The following is a 16,875-nucleotide window of genomic DNA, read 5'->3' as shown; positions in this document are numbered from 1 at the left end:
TGCTCTGGGTCAAGCAGAGATAATGTGACTTTTATTTTAGATTACACAGACACAATACTGAATCCTAGATTTTACAATATGCTACCAGTACTCAAAAGCACGTGCAATGTTGCATTCAAGACACTTTGAATGTACAGTAGAGAGAGGCGTTTACTGAGCAGGCTGTTTGAGGATTGAAATACAGCTCTACACCATGTTCATTCAACTTGGAATTTATTTAATGACAGTCTTTGGTGAACATGAGACATCCATATTCACTCGGGTTTTCAGGCTCAAACCATCATCACCACAGGGCTTCATCCATAGCAGCAAAAGACATAAAAAGTCTGAGTTAACCTGGCAGGTAGTGTTCCCCCATGAGGAGAGAACCAGAATTGATACATGCAACTGATGTGGTGCTCTCTTAATAAAAGGCAATAGTAAAAAGTTATATTCACATGAAATCACTTGCTTATGAACATTTTGATTCTGGCCTCCAAAAACCTCAGGCTCAAATTGTCACACAGCTGCAAATTTGTGTGGCTGAGTCAAAGGGAAGCACTCTAAAACAAACCCGTCTTACAGGCTGAGGATCTGTTAAATACAAGAACAGCATGCATGGGTCACTGCAGTCTGATTCCTTCTTTTAGAGCTAGAGAGTAAATAATAATCATCATTTTCAACATATAAAAGGAACATGTGAGCTCATAATGCTATGACATGTTGTGCAGTAACATCTTAGCTGTTATTGATTTTAAATGCAAACAGCATAAGTTTTATTTTCCTGCTATTAAAAGAGGCCACTGCTTGTGGTACTGTGAGTGTGTGAGGCCTTGACTACACGACACAATTGTACCTTTTAAGCATTCACAAATACTAAACTGAACCTTCAGTGTAACAATCCTATCCAAGCTTTCCTCTTCCTCCCCAAATTTACACATAATAACAAATCTGAATAAGGTCAACTTACTTTTAACTTTACACAGTTAACAAAGGGTACCATTACTGTTCTCTCCTCAAATACAGATATTAATTATTTTGAATATCCAAAATAGAAGCAGATTTATTCCAAGTACAATTGATCAGTAGCTGCACTATAAATGATAACAGCAATTAAAATATACCATTTAGATTTAGACACAGAACCACAATAAAGCACTTTATGGCAAGTAGTTTGATTAATTCTGCTAAACAGACACAGAATGTCTATCACTGGGCAATGATGTCATTAGTATCGTCTTTCGTGCAGAACATTCAAACATGGTGCAGTCCACAAACCAGATTGGCAGGCACTGAAATATCTGCAACAGAACAAGGAAAAAATGTTTATAGTAAATGTGACGCCCAGCACGTAAAACCTGTGGTGACGTCTCATAGGCACGAGAACTAGAAATGTGGAGATGACATGGATAGTGAAAGGCTGTAGATACTATTGTTAAATACCTATTTTATTAGGCTTAGGGAGGTTCAGGTTGTTCATGATCTTCACAAACTCCTCCATGCTCTTAGTCAAGCGTGGGTTAAACTTGCGCTCCTCGCCCACTGTAGAAACCGTCTGACCTGAAACACAAAAACAGATGCAGACCAGTGTGACATCTTTAGTCTTCGTGGTCCTGATTTTTGTCACATGTTAAATCTGGTCAATGAAAACATTTATACAGAAACATGCTTCTGACACACAAAAGATGCACTATAAAAACAACATGTATACAACATCTGTTCCAGCTCCCATTAGTGGGAAATTAATAGCTTTACATTTTCAGTGCTTTTAAGCACAAGCTGAAAATCTGTATTACATAAAAACATTCACACTAATGACTCTATAAAATACATAAATGTGTGTCTGCATGTGTTTCAGCCAACCTAAGTAGTCATGTGCTGGGTAGATGAGGCAGTGGTCAGGCAGGGTGTAGATTTTCTCCTGGATTGACTGGTAGAGCCTTTTGGCACAACCTTAAGAAATGAGAGAAAACTTAGAAAACTGCTAAAGGCAATGGCTGTAATACTGCCCCCTTGTGTTCATACAGAAACACTACAAATGAAAATGAACAAAAACAAGCATAAAGCCAAAAGAGCATGCGTACCCTGCTGGAAGTCTGTCCTGCCACAGCCTCTAATGAGAAGAGCGTCACCAGTGAAAGCCATAGTCTGATCCCCAGTTACCAGCGTTATACACCCATCAGTGTGTCCTGGTGTCTCTCTCACAGTCAAAGACTAAAGAAGAGAAAAGACAAGTGTCATGTTAAGTTAGTTTTATGAAGCAAACATAACCAAACAGGTATGCAACACTTACAAACACTCCATCATAAAAAAAGAACTTTTTTTTCGCCATACGTGTCTTCCAAAGGGGATCTTGTCTCCCTCTTTTAGGTGGATATCAGCAGATGCACCACTGAATTTGGAGATGGCACTCTTCAGACCAGCAAGTCTTTTCTTCATTAGGCCAGTACTTGTTATGTGGTCTGCATGGCAGTGGGTGTTAACTTAAAAAAATAAAAAGAAAGTTTGAATGTGAGTCAAGATTACTGTATATTTTAATCTGCATATAAGAAGAGTCAGTGGAACACAGATCACTGCAAAATCATTTCATAATATTTACTCTTAGGTATTATTATAATATAATATAATATATACATACATACGTGCATGTATATATGTATGAATATAAATACACATTAACGTATATTGGCTCAGGGACAGAGACTCAATTTCAATTTCCCCCAGAAAACAGACGTTTAAAGAGGGAAACAAGTCCAGTACTATATTTATTTTGGCCCCAAGGGTAATAATGAAGTATGTTTTCATAAAGTTCATTCAAGCTTTAAGTAGGGCTGATCTGAAAATGCATCTTAGTGTCAGGGTTAGGAAGATGGAGCACATTTTCTTAGGTTGTTATGTTTTAACTCAACTTTGGGAAGGTAGATACCTGCCACTGTCAGTTTGAGTCCAAGTTCGCTTACGAATTTCAGGTCCCTGTCAATGGTCTCCAGCACAGGATCAATGATGACAGCCTCCTTGGTGTCTGCGTCTGCCAGCAGGTAGGTGTACGTGCTGCTCTCCACTTCAAACAACTAAAGGGGGGAGGAGGGAAAAAAAAGGTGAGTACACAGGTGTGACTCAGTAATAAATAAAAACAATAGCGCAAGGGTAACAAGGGTTACACACTCATTCATAGACAATGTTTGTAAGAGACCAAAAAACTGAAAGAAAGAACAGATTATAATATAGGGCAACTTGTTATCATATAAAAACATCCTTATCAACTGTGTCAGGAAGCATTCAGGGGTCATACAAATGCCCCTGAAAGATTAGCTGTCAAGTTTTAGTATCCGAAACAAAACTGCGCATAGATCAACTTAAAGGGTTGTTTGACTCGAAAATGATCCACATAATTCATCCAACAACCTAACTTGGTTGCGCATTAAAAGAAGTAAAATTAAATGCTCCTTATCAGAAATATAACAATGAGCTAAATGCTAACTCTCTTCCTACTTAACGCCGTAAAGACGGTTGCAAAAAATCCTAAAGAAAATGTCGTTTTCTTCCTGAAGGCAGGAGGATCCAAACGGGCGCAAAATGGCAAGGTATAATCATCTATAACCTACCTGTCTGAAGAGGAGTCCATCCGTCGTTGCTATCCTGGCGCAGTAGGATCTGCTGGTTACCCATAGCGGCTGAGCTCCAGTGATAAAGCCGGGGCAGAAGCGCCTGCTCTGGGCTGCCGCGTAATTCAAGCCGTCAGCGTTTGTCCTGAGCCGTAGCGTCGAAGCCAGGGCCCGCTGAACGGGCTTCACTCTGCTTATTACCGAACACATAGTCGCCGATGTGTCCTGATTTGAACCTCTTGATAGCGGGCAACACTACCGCACGTACGCGTAGGTTCCGCAAAGAGAGACCGTGGGTAGTAGCACTATGAACTCTGTGTTACCTGCCGCTTATCACACTGACTGTCAATCAGTCCTTGGAAAAAACAACACAAGGACTTCAGTGTCGTTTGGAAGCTCCACTGTCACTAGCTGCTTTTACGGGCTGGAGCCGTGCCAACTTGTTTCTTATTAAGCGGTAAATACGGGTTTATGGGTAAGTGAAGCTGCCGGCTAACTTCCTGCACAGCTGAGTACCGTCTTCGCCGTCCTCAGTGAGACGCATGCGCCCTGGAATGAGGGGCCTGGCAATGTACACAACAACGTAGCAGCGGCCTACGTGACATTTACGCTGTCAGGCAAGTAAACATCGTCCAAACACAACCTTGTATAAAACGCTCAGTCATCCGCTTTAGTGGAGTAATACGGATGGAAAACAAACAACCAAATAAAAGCTTTGTGATGAGCTACATGAAAACAGTATTTGCTCCCTTTGTCGTTTTTTTTTAAGTCTAACTTGCATGTTTCAGATCCTCAAACACATTTTGATACTAAGACCATACAAGTAAATACAAAATGCATGTTTAACTGATGATTTCATTGGCAGCAAGAAATGCAATCAAGCGTTTATGATAACTGGAAATGACTCTTTTATATCACCATAGAGGAGTTTTGGCCCTCTCTTTAAAGAATTGCTGCAGAAAGTGCTTAAGCATGAAGGGCTGGTTCAAAGTCATATCAAAGCATCAAAGTCCAGACAGTGACTAGGCCAATCAGACTTGCTGTTTCCGATTATTGCCCGATCATAACTCAAATGTCTTTGATCTTCAGGGCACGAAATGATTCCTTTAGGATCTTTTGGGAGAGAGCAGAATTCATTGTTCATGAATACTGGAAGTTCTCCAGGTGCTAAAGTAGTAAAACAGTCCCATATCATCAAGCTACCACCACCACCACGTATGACTGTTGCTATGATGTTGTTTTTATGAAATGTTGTTGAGGTTTCTGTCAGATGTAATGGGATTTGAACCTTCCAAAAACTCCAAATTTGTCTCAACGGTTGACAGAACATTTTCACAAAAGTCTTGGAGATATTCAAGATGTTTTTTGGGAGGGTTTTTGGTCAGCTGTGGTTTTTGCCTCGGAACTCTTTTTCCCACTTGATGAACGATCAATCATTGACCTTAACTGAGGCAAGCTCCTGAACTCCCGAACGAGCTGCTGATGTACTTTTGGATTAATTTTGGCAAGTAGTTGGCTACATATGGCCCATAGACTCTAATGAGTTTGCGACTCCTGTTATAAGGCCACTGAACACACTTAAAGAGTGTGAGAAACCCATTGAAAACATAATATAGGTTTTCAAAACTTAATTAATATTCATTTGTTTTGAAATAATGAATAATTGGTTTTATTTATAATATCTTGTTCATCTAGTCTTACTAGTCATACTAGTATTTAGTACTAATATTTATTTTATACAATCAAAGGAAAAATATCAGAAACTGCTTGGTTCCACAGTTTATCAGTACTTCAAATTTAGCTAACATAGGTTATCAGGTCATTTTCATCTAGTGTACCTTGAACCTGTCAAGTCACAGTAATCTATACACCAGCACTTAAATTGGCGCACTTAGACACTAAAGAGGCGCCATGCGCTGTAATAACTGTTAAAATTTGTGGTCAGCAGCCGCGATCAGACAGGAATACAATCCCATTTTCACTTTGATTTATTTGTTGTTTTGTCAGCTATACTTTGATGTCAGTCCTGATAAACGTTTACAAATGTATCATTACTGGCAGTAAATTTCTACTACAGATAAAATTTCTACTACAGATAATAGTGTTTCTATATTTCTATAACTGACAACAGTGACAGTGCACGCTATCGTAGAATGAACAACACTGATAGGCAGATAGATGCAAGTCGATCTTTATTGTCAGTTATCTCATTGTCAGATTTTAAGGTGTTGCAGAAACAGCTGTGGTGGTCTCGGCCGAATCCTCTGCTTTATACTGCAACAAAAAATATTAAAACAAGGACAATTTAAAAACTTTATTGTATATTTCGCAAATGACATTAATGTGTTATAGTGCATTTTGGCTATGAAAAGTCCTGCAGGGTATTAAAAGTAATCACATTTCCTGCATTTTACTGATGTATTCTTTTACTAATGCATCTAGTTTGCCTCCATCCTTTAAAGAACTAATATGTATTGAAATGTTGGTTCTATAACCTTCAACAGGATTTAACATTTAACCGTTAAGTTTTTTTCTTCTTTACTGCTGAAGTTTTATTATCTGCTATATAGCCAAACTGCTTATCTGTCAAGGGTTGTAGTTCAAAATGAAAATAGAAAAGCATTTTTAGATAGACTGTGACACAGATGCAGTAAATAAACTAACAGAACTTTGACTCCGAAACAGAGCGACAGATAAAGATAGGTTTTACATTTACAAGCGGTGAGGAAAAGTGCTTCCCATACCTGTATGTCTATGTAACGTTCAATCCACTGAAGCAATTCAGTTACTCTGCTGTAGACGCCTGGTTTATTAGGCCGTGCGCATCCCTCTCCCCAACTCACCACGCCTGCCAGCTTCCAATCCCCTTTAGATGTCTTACACACAAGTGGTCCACCACTGTCTCCCTTAAGAGAAAATCATTTCACAAACAAAATTTGTGAACATCAAATGGGAGAAACACAACTCTTGATAGATTGTAAAGTATATTGTAAAAGTATATAGATTGTAAAATATATTTTATATTCTTCATGAACCTGTGCTAGGTTTGTGGAGAGGAGATTTCATCTCTGTGGGTGTGTACCTGGCAAGAGTCAACCCCTCCATCCATGCTCCCAGCGCAAATCATTCGAGGAGTTATGAAGAGACCATAGACACTCAAGTCGTAGCAGATGGATTGAGCTATTACCTTAACATGAGCCTGCCTTAACTCTTCTGACACATAGCCTGACAGAAAATGAAATGAAAAAATCAGCAGCAAAAAGTGAATGAAAATAAGTAGAAAGGGTTACTTGAAGGTGACTAGTGGAAATGTTACACAGTTCAAAAGATAATGAATGATTACACTTATATATATTTTTTTATCTAGTAATTAAGTCTAACGTCTTAGCTTCAATGAGGATACTGTACTGACAAATATGGCTCTTTAAAAAGTTTTTGCCCTACAGTTTCCAACTCTGAAACTATGATTGTGAGTTTTTGAAGCTATTTGAAGCTCCAACTTAAATTATACTTGCGTTATCAAATCACGTTCTTTTAGCTCAGTTGTTAAGATCACAAACTGTAGCAAAAGTATCTGTCTTTCAGTGCAGTGCACCTGTGTTTTCATTTACGTATCCCCAGCCTGTGATCCAGCAGTCTGATCCATCAGGAAAGGACTCGGTTGGACTGGGTAAACAGACCGGTCGGACCCCACCTACAAAGAGCAGCAGTAAAGTGATAAAGGTTAGCTCTCTCTCGTGGTTATGAAATCACATATTTCCTTTTTCCTCCCACCCACGTTTATGATTGTAATACATGTTTTTCTCTTGACTTAAAAGTAAGTTTCACTTCTGACGATTTTGATTTTGTTAGGTGTTTAGTTCGTTCTTTCTTTATTGTTTTAAGTTTTGGTAAAAATTAAATATTTGTTTTGGCAATATGACAGCGATTGCAATGATTAGTGCAGTGATGTAAGTGCTCCTAATCTCCCCCTCAAGCCCAAAAGGGATTACACTTCTTGATCTGTCCTGATCTTAATCATAATAAAATTTAAATGTGCATCAAGTCACATTAAGTTCTTTTCATGATTCAAATGTAAGTAAATACAGTTATAAAAAGAGACAGTGAAACATTGTCTGTTTGTCTTGTGTGACATAAATTTGGCTAGTTTACATACATTCAACAAGTTACTAGACTCCAGCATTCATTCAGCGTAAAGAAAAACAAATGATGTGGTTTTCGTTGCCCTGATGAATGATAGCGCAATCCGTCTCTTACTTACTCGTCATGTCCATGTCAATTATGGTGCGCAGCAGTCCCACGTCATAGTCATTGTGCATAACCTTAAAGCCAGGGTGGTAGAGGATCTGCAGTGCCCTGTAGTGTTGCCCCAGAGAGTTGTGTGCAATGCTTACAGTGCCTGCCACAACCGTCCAGTCAGCTACTTGAAGCATGTTATTACTGCAGAAGAGTGACAGAAAAGTTAGTAGATAGAGTTCGGTTTAAGAAGCGGTGTGTGTGCCCACTAATTTTCACAGTTTTGTTTTTCAATGGTTTTTCATAATATCATACAACCTCCAGCATTATTACAATCACGGTTTAGGCCTCAGCCATCGCCAAATTACATGTATTTCTATTTTCACTTTAGCCTTGCAAACATTAGGAGCTGCTTTTGGTTTGTAGTTGTGCTCAAAAAATCCGCACCCATTGCTCATAATCCAAGATGAACACTCACGGGGAACAGAGAGCTCCATCTGTGATGTGATCACATCACAGATGGAGCTCTGCTCTGCTGCAGAAGGTGCAAAAAGGTGCAAAAAGTTTTTACTTCACCCTTTACCTGCTTTTGACTTGAACATAACAGGAACACGGTGTTACCTCGGACTGAGCAGGTGGTCGTGACTACAGCCTTTGCTAACTGACTGTACCAGTAACTGAACTCGTAAACACTTCTTTCTTGTCATTCCTCGTGTCTCTCTTACTCAACAAAGCAGTGTGCTGCAGTGATCACCCAACGAGGAGAGATGATGGCACCACCACAGACGTGTCTTCCCCTCCACTGCATGCTGACTTGCCAGGCCCACTCGTTCTTTGTAGCTAAGGTTCCTCCAACAATACGCTGACCATTGCTGACCAGAACTGAGCAGTCTGGATATGAGATGAAGAACACGAAATCAAGCAAACAGACAATGAGTGCAAAAAAAAATGCAAAAGCTCTTTTTGAAAAAAAAAAAAAAGATGACCATAAAGGTGGTTTAATTAATTTTAAGAATATAAGGTGTTTAATGTGAGAAATTATTATGGTAATATTCTAGTAAAACCTATTCTGTGGAAAGACTTAAAAAAGCACAGCCATAATTGCCAGATGCTTGATGGATATGTAAGTAACATCTTTTGTTTGAGAGATGAGCAGTAAATTGGAGTGGCAGTGAAGATTGCCATCCTTGGAGCTTTGGAGACAAAATGCATTAGTTACTATGAAATTTAAATTCTTTACCTGCAGTCATATTTCCTGTCTGGTTCACTGGATTCTTGGACAGAACGGGCCTCTGGGTTGGGACAGTGCAGCTCCCTTTCCCACCACAGAGAGGAGGTGATTCCCCCACCTCAGAGGGAAACAGCAAGAACTTAACTAATTTGAAGAGAGAGAAAAAACATTCAGATGACACAGTACAATGTCTCAAGTGGGTAGTGAAACATTAACATTAAAAACTCCTCACACTGAGATCAGTCTTAATAGCTGCTGGTTTCAAATTTGGAACCTCAGCAAACCATTTTACTCTATCTTTGCGTTTTGGTTTCACTTTTTCCAACAATGTAATTTATTTCCCAGAAGGAGGCTTCATAGAGGATTTAATAACTGGCATAGTGAATGTTCAGAACTAATTAACTTGGGGTTTTTTTCTCATTTCATTTGTATTTAATCGTAATCAGAGACACCTATTATGTATGCTCACTGATGTGTTACAGAAAGCAGTAAGGCTGAATGACATAACTGGGTTTTTATTACAATTATTATACTAAAGTGGCATATTATGATGTAGAACATTCTAAGTTTTTGATTCTTTTTGCATCTGGCAAAAAGTCTGCAGACTTAGATTTTCTTTTTGCAATATTAGTGGTAACTGCATGATGAGAAGGTTTGTTTCTTAACCTCCTAAGACCCAAAATATTCCACTGCATGCATTTTTAATTTCTCTTTGATATTTGGGTATATTGGAGCCCGATGAATGTAAAAACAAAAAATTACCAGATTTTTTTCAATCTTATTTTTGTTTTTAAGAAAAATAAGAGCCACATATGAGGATATTCGTTTAAAATTTTGATAGAACAGTAGTAGTATAATGTCCTCGTAAAAGGATATCAGGCCCTTGTAGAGCAAAATTGAGTATTTTAGTCTAAATAACCCAAAATGTGATGTCCACATATGTGGACGTCAGGTCCTAGGAGGTTAAACACTAGAATTCAACGTGCTATTGATGTACTGGAGGTACCTTGCTTTTCAGAGTGGGTTACCTAAAAGAGCAGAAGCGATAATCACTTTTATAGTGACAAAGATTCCCACAAACATTAACAGGTCACGAGATGTACAGGCATGGGATCTTGCATCTGCAAACAAACAAGAAATAACAAGAAATATTAAAACTTTGCAAGGAGCTCTGAGCTCCAAGACATCCTGTCTTCATCATCTTTATTAATTGACTGGGACAGTTGTAGTAAACCAAACTAACTGTGAGGTTTTATCATATCATCATACTTTGACAAATGTGTGAATTTTGGAGATCCCTTTTAGATTTTAGATAGGCGCAGTTTAGGTGAGAACAAGCCAAAGATGATAACCGTGCACATTTTCTTAACAATTTATCCAAATGAGAGCTGTAGGGGGCTGGAGTCTATATTAGCTATCACAGGGTGAAAGGCAGGCCACCAGTCTATCACAGGGTTAACTCAGAAATACGATTTAAGAAACACCAGTTAGCTTTGGAAGTGTTTGGACTGTAAGAGGCAGCAGGAGGAAACCAATGCAGCCACAGGGAGAACGCGCAAACTCCACCCAGAACCTGCCAGTGGATTCAAATCCAGGATCTTTTTGCTGTGAGGCAACAGTGCCACCATATGTTAATAAGCTATCTGGTGCCATTTGACTATTATACAAAACTACTCTCTGTAATTTGAGTTGTATTGTTATTGTGAACAAACAACCATCATCATTAAACATTTATTGAAATGTTGGTTCAGCCAGTCGAATTTGTTTTACTTGTCTTACATGTGTAAATTCTTCTGTGTGTAACTTAATGTAGTGATGCATAAAGGTCGAGGATAGAAAACACTTGTGCTCAAAGCTGTGATTATAGGTTTGAACATACGGCAAACAGGTGGTGTAACCATATGTTTTGGCTACATTTACAGTATTTAGCAGTTAAACTATTTATAGTTTATTATTTAAGTGTGATATAAACCTTAAACCAGTTGTCAAGGGCGATCAGTGTGAAGGTGAATATGCATCTCTGGGACAAAAGTTCTGCTCAGACAAAATCCTGAGGACAGAACACATCCATAATATGTAAAGCGTGAGTTGCATGAAATATAAGTAAGGCAAAAAAAACCCCAACAACTTTGAAATCAATTTTGTGTTTCACTGATACAGTCAAGATGGATTACTACTAGTGAAATGTGAAAACCTCTAAGCTGCGTTCGCATCGACAGGGGAACAAATGGTAACGTTTTGGCAACAAAATCATGAACTCCAGTAGATAATTTATGCTTTTTCTCCAAAGGAACTATTTTCTTGTTTCATCTATATAACACTGCAATGCTGCCTACTGTGGTGTATTTGTAATACTATGATGACGGCACAGTGTAAAAAATAGAGACTGAAAAAGTCTGCCACAAGTTTTTTCGCTTAAATTAAAATGGAAGAGAATGGAGAAGCTGATAAGCTGAGCTTATCTTCAACTATGCCTGCCTGAAGGTGAGACAAATGAGAAACTGAAACCAAAGCGATGAATTCTTTATAATTCTTTGCGAATCATGATCAGATAAAAGGATCAGCTGATGGAGTAGGAAAAAGAGGCAACGAGCTGTTTAACATGCTGCATGGTACTCTGATATGTCATTTTTATTTCTAAAGTTTAATTGCAAGAACTTGTTGCATTATATATTTACAGCCTTGCCAAACGCTAATGACAGATAGCATAGATGCAGAAATAATTAGTCATCGATACAACTGACAGTATCAGTGACAAATATGAAGCAGATTTAAAATTACAAATGAATTTTCTTTTATGTTTATTCTTATTATTTCTTTTATTATTTTCTTTGCTTTTTTTCTTTCTTTTCTTTTCTTGTCCTGCTTTCTATTTGCCAAAGGCAGTCCAAGAGAAAAGTTCCAGTCACCGCAGTAGGAGACCTTTAAACTATTTCATGCACAACGGCACCAAGGCAACTTTGAGGTCAAAAAGTGATAAAGAAAAAAGATTGCACAGGAGCAATAGCTCACATGTTATTACTGAGGATCTAAACAGCTGCCTCAGCAGTCTGTGTGTTAGAAAATCTATGTATCTCATCAAAGTTATAGTAAATTGCCAAATGACTGTGGATAGAAGCGGGTGCTGAAGTGAGAAACATATGTGCTATTTTTCAAAATCACATTAAGGCTGCTTCCTCAGGAGGGGTTCAGAGTATGCAAGAAGAAATTGCAGATGTGTTTGTCTTCAATCAATCCTCAAAGGCTAAGAGATTTGACTATTTACCACAGAAATATAAGTGAAGATTGATTAAACATTAATTAATTACCAGTGCACTGGTAATTAAATATCCCAATTACAATGACTAAGTCATCTTTTGGGATTCACACACTTTGCTAATAATATTTGATTTAAATCAGTTTTCTCCCATAAAACAAAAAGTTACACCTCACCTGTAAATAGCATCTAACACAAGTACTGTTGATTGCATCAATGTAAAGCTGGATCATTCAGTTTCATTTTGAAAATATATGCTTATCTAACTTTTAGGTTTAACGCTAACTGCTGGAGGTTATGGACAATGCTGGACATCCTCTGCACACGGTCGTAAATAATCAGAGGAGCCTACTCAGGGACAGGTTGCTTCTCCCAAAGTCAAGAACCAACAGACCTAAAAACTCCTTTGTCCCACATGCCATCACACTGTTTAACTCCTCGTTGGGGGGAGAGAGGGAGGGGAAACTGAGCTGTAGTGCTTTTTTTCACTGTGCAATATTCGCTATATTTTTTCTTATATTCGACTGTGCAATAATCACCGTGCAATAGACTCACTCAAATGTGCAATCCACTGGTATTCCTATTTATCCCTATTATATATTCTGTATTTATATATGTGTACATGTGTATATATGGCATATTTATGCTTATATCCTTACTCTCATTCCCCTTTATTGTATCTGTAACATGCAACTTCTGCTACTGGAAACTGAATTTCCCGGAGGAACCCACCGAAGGGATTAATAAAGTTTCATCTAATCTAAATGGGTACAGTATAAATGGGTACTTCTAAAATGCCAAACCTTTCCGTATCTGACATGGTGGTATTTTTGTAAAATCTTTGTGTAAATTTTTCTAAAATGCGTTCAGGATTTTAGGAACAGTTTGTTGCCAATTTACAGCCTCCTGTGAACAAAAGAAACTCCATAAAGTAATTTTTTTTAAGCTTGTGGAAGGAATACACTGGCCTACACAGAACCCCGATTCCTGATACAACCACATACATTTCACTATAAGTGTACTTCTGATCCTGTGTCAGCTGGGCTCAAAGATCTTATGAAATGCTTTCTCAGAAAAGGAGAGGCTGTTACAGCAACAGATAAAGCCTGCTGCACCCCAAGTTTATAGACTGCATGTAACTCCAACGGTTCGCACTTATAGAAATGTTATTTATGAGCAAAGCATGTTGGCCCCATGTTTCAAAGTGTGATTTTTCCTGGCACATTATCAAAACTGTACATTGAAGTAACACCTTCAATTATTACCATACCTGGGACTCCATCATGTAGCTCTTTTGGAAACATGATACCTATTGATGTGTCCTGCAGTGGACCTCCATCTGTTTGAATCCTCTGCTGAACTTCTTGAGGATTATCACTACAAGGAGCCGCTGACGTCACATTTTTTTGATCTTGGGCTTCTGAGGACACTGAACTAGAAAGTGATGCTTCAAGAGGTTGCAGCTTTGGGGTCTCATCAGAAAAGGGCAGATCTTCTGGATGTGGGTTTCCATTAGTTGTGGGTTTATACTGGGGTATGAATGTGAGGACTGTAGAAGGAACCAAAGACGATATACTCAATACATCATGACTGATTGGACTTTGAAAAGATGTTGATGCCCAGTGCTGAGGCGATAAAAAGTTTGGTGCGTTTGCTTGATGACAAGAGCTGGTGCTGTCTTTCTGAGCCATACTTTTTAGGTTTTGTTGCCAACAAACACAGAAACCTTGGCTAGAACCTGCAAAATTAACAAAGTTATGACAAAACGTGAGCTTCCAACAATGCATCTGTAAGAAATACTCTGACATTCTGATGGATTTTGACTGCTAGAATTGACACATAATATAACGTATATTAAGTTTACAATGGGCAATTATTGACCTAAGAACTACCGAAATGCAGGCATGGTGCGAGAAAAATACTAATGAATCCATGGAAAAGTTATTCAAAGTTATTCAAAATGCAAAGTAAGATAATAGCACTCTCAAAAATTAGTTATATTAAAAAATATGAGTGGATACAACTTTTCTGTGATAAACGTGTGCAAGAAAAGACACCCGTTACCCGCATTGTTCATAACACAACAACTTCTGTGACTTCCTTGTGTGTCAGTCTCATCAACATATATTTTCAAGAGCGCTCACCTGAAGGTCACCCATGGAGATTTGCATGTATTGGCTTCATTTGTATGCATGGGATTATTTATCCACGCGCCTCCTCCACTTATTAAACCGGCTTGTACCACAGCCAGGAAAAGAAATGCATCACCGTTAGTGACAAGACTCAGGTGCCTGCTGGCTCCTGTGCATCTTTAATCCAAAGATATCTGCTCTCCTACTGTGAATCCATCCTCTTCAGCTCAGGCAGGTTACAGTTTGTCACTCGCGCTCTTGTGATTCTGCAGCTCACCTCGTCCTCCCACTTAATCCTTTCATTGTGTCACACCCTTCAGCACCTTTCTCCTTCTCCTTCCTCTCCTCTTCCTACTTCTCCAACTCAGGTTTTTCCTCTAGACAGAGCAGGCGAGGCTGCAGCAGTCAGGCCAGTAACAGATATGTTGTTGCTGGCAGTCTATGAAATATGCATGGGGATAATTGTGCGCTTAGGTCAGAGTTTAACAACAGATAATCTACATCATACCAATGAGCCTCTTCCACTAACAAGTAGGCCACTGTGTGAGTACAGACACAAAAACATAGTTCAGTTTCATGCAGATGAAGTAGATATGTATCTAAGAATAAAGGTCCCATTATGAATCTGAAGAAGCAGGATTGTTTCTGTGTGTCTTTTTGTGGTCACTCTTTTCAGTGGTATTTTGTTCATACTATCAAATTACAGCACGAGAGGGCGCAGAGTGGCGGCAGTGACAACTGACCCGTCGTAGTGTTACCTCACCTGTTCTAGGTTACAGTGACTTTACTTCTGGGAGCAAACATGGAACATTGGCATTGGACACGTAGACACATAATGCCTCAGCCAATCATCAGGCTTGAATGTTTCTCTAAAGAGAGGTAACGACTGCACAGTCATGCCATACAAAGTAATAGTTTAGAGTAAAAAAGCAAAAATTCTAAATTCAAATAATAACTCTGCCGCCGTGGTTTTAATTGTATCAGTCTCAAAGATTTCAATGTGTGCATGTAAATGGAGAATCTGCCTCACATAGAAAAGTTAGTGATCTATAAGGATCATGAATATCAGTTCCGTCTGGACTGACATGTTTGACATATTTTGTGGCTACCTTAGAAAAAACAGAAACAATTTGTAAATTCAAAATATAGACCCTACAAAATTCCATCCTCTTGAGATATCTTGTTTCTGTGTTATTTAGCTGAGCAAACTGTCACTGCTTTCTCTACTATTGGATAGAGGTGGGAATCACCATACAACTCGCGATACGATATTATCACAATACTTAACGCACGATACGATATTATTGCGATTTTTAAAAATATTTTGCGATATTTAAATTCTGCACATAAAGGTAAACTTTATCAATATTCATTTTATCTAATATCAAAGTCTCACACTCAGTCTTTCTCTCATTTCAGTCAGTTTTATTGTTGACAAACTGAACGGTTTGTATTACAGTCTAGTCCAACTTAACTGAATGCAACCATCTGGTACAATTATAGCTATTCTGAACTATGCAATATGAAAACTATGCAGCCCATTCAGCAACTGAAGAATTTGAAAGTAAATTTAAAAAATATATAATTTTACATTAAATAAAAAAGTTCTAAACTTAATTAAAATTAAACATGTCTTAAATTAAAATAAGTAAACTGTCATGTTTATTGCTGCCAAAAAAAAAAGTTAAACACATTTGGACAGTGAAGGAATGTCAGGATTCTTGCTCAGAAAAAGGATCAACATGCTCTGAAGTCAACATGCTCTGACTCCAGAGCATGTTGATTTCAGAGAAAAAATTGTTTGTAACAAAATATCGATTTCTGCTGTCCCTGTATCGATACATTATTAGCAAACAAAATATCACGATACTACACAGTATCAATTTTTTCCCCCACCCCTACTATTGGAGCAAATATTGTGATTTTATTTTTTCATCAACTGTTCTATGTAATGTTTCATGGTTTGGTACTGCTTAGAAGCATTTGCTTCTTGTAAATAGTTGGAGTAGTTTTATTGTAGTTTTTTGAGGAGCTGCCTGCTCATGAGACTGACAGGATGCATAAATAAATAAAGCACGCACACTTTGTTTGTTTCTGCATTCCCGCATCGCCTTATTTACTCCATACAACTCGCACCAATCTCAGCTTGTCAAACAGACACAGCTCTGCCAGCTTCACCTCCCTGAGGTATCAGTCAGAAGAGGAGTGAAGGAACTCGTGTTTGCCATCTTGGCAGTGGCCCTCGAGGTACAGCAGCATTTTCAACTTAACAGTATCATTTTTTTATCCAGTGAAGAAAGAGACATCAGCTATTTAAATGACTGAATGGCAGAGTTACTGTCAGGAAGCTGCAAGTCAAACACAGAGTGTGTTAAACTTCGGTTTGTTTTTCTATCACAGCCAAACTTTGACAATTTGGATCTTGAAGCATTTCTT

The 16,875-nt window shown here is 38.3% G+C and overlaps 2 protein-coding genes across 2 annotated transcripts; both read right to left on the bottom strand.

Annotated features, from left to right (window-relative positions):
• Nucleotides 1-196: 196 nt before the first annotated feature.
• Nucleotides 197-4,299, bottom strand: LOC113031539 (persulfide dioxygenase ETHE1, mitochondrial-like). The gene is made up of 7 exons (XM_026183689.1): nt 3,585-4,299; nt 2,906-3,050; nt 2,314-2,462; nt 2,064-2,193; nt 1,843-1,932; nt 1,423-1,539; nt 197-1,280 (listed from the first exon to the last, which is right to left on the bottom strand). The coding sequence occupies exons 1-7, from the start codon at nt 3,792-3,794 to the stop codon at nt 1,234-1,236; spliced, it is 888 nt and encodes a 295-aa protein (XP_026039474.1). The 5' UTR covers nt 3,795-4,299; the 3' UTR covers nt 197-1,233.
• A 968-nt stretch (nt 4,300-5,267) lies between these two features.
• LOC113031542 (transmembrane protease serine 5) lies at nt 5,268-8,701 on the bottom strand. The gene is made up of 6 exons (XM_026183692.1): nt 8,546-8,701; nt 7,846-8,024; nt 7,180-7,278; nt 6,667-6,809; nt 6,329-6,490; nt 5,268-5,858 (listed from the first exon to the last, which is right to left on the bottom strand). The coding sequence occupies exons 1-6, from the start codon at nt 8,626-8,628 to the stop codon at nt 5,805-5,807; spliced, it is 720 nt and encodes a 239-aa protein (XP_026039477.1). The 5' UTR covers nt 8,629-8,701; the 3' UTR covers nt 5,268-5,804.
• Between the last annotated feature and the right edge of the window lie 8,174 nt (nt 8,702-16,875).

The sequence above is a fragment of the Astatotilapia calliptera genome, chromosome 11 (assembly GCF_900246225.1).
Source record: "Astatotilapia calliptera chromosome 11, fAstCal1.2, whole genome shotgun sequence".
NCBI classification, from domain to species: domain Eukaryota; kingdom Metazoa; phylum Chordata; class Actinopteri; order Cichliformes; family Cichlidae; genus Astatotilapia; species Astatotilapia calliptera.
The sequence above is the reverse complement of the archived record's forward strand: the minus strand, read 5'-3'. Positions and strand labels throughout refer to the sequence as shown.

Excerpts from the sequence above, each read along its gene's own strand:
- LOC113031539 (XM_026183689.1), bottom strand. The coding sequence starts at position 3,794 with ATGTGTTCGGTAATAAGCAGAGTGAAGCCCGTTCAGCGGGCCCTGGCT. Across the intron at positions 3,051-3,584 it reads ATGGACTCCTCTTCAGACAG|TTGTTTGAAGTGGAGAGCAG; the intron begins GTAGGTTATAGA and ends TCCCCCCTTTAG. Across the intron at positions 1,540-1,842 it reads CCCAGCACATGACTACTTAG|GTCAGACGGTTTCTACAGTG; the intron begins GTTGGCTGAAAC and ends TTTGTGTTTCAG.
- LOC113031542 (XM_026183692.1), bottom strand. The coding sequence starts at position 8,628 with ATGCAGTGGAGGGGAAGACACGTCTGTGGTGGTGCCATCATCTCTCCT. Across the intron at positions 8,025-8,545 it reads GCAGCACACTGCTTTGTTGA|TAATAACATGCTTCAAGTAG; the intron begins GTAAGAGAGACA and ends ACTCTTCTGCAG. Across the intron at positions 7,279-7,845 it reads AATTGACATGGACATGACGA|GTGGGGTCCGACCGGTCTGT; the intron begins GTAAGTAAGAGA and ends TGCTCTTTGTAG.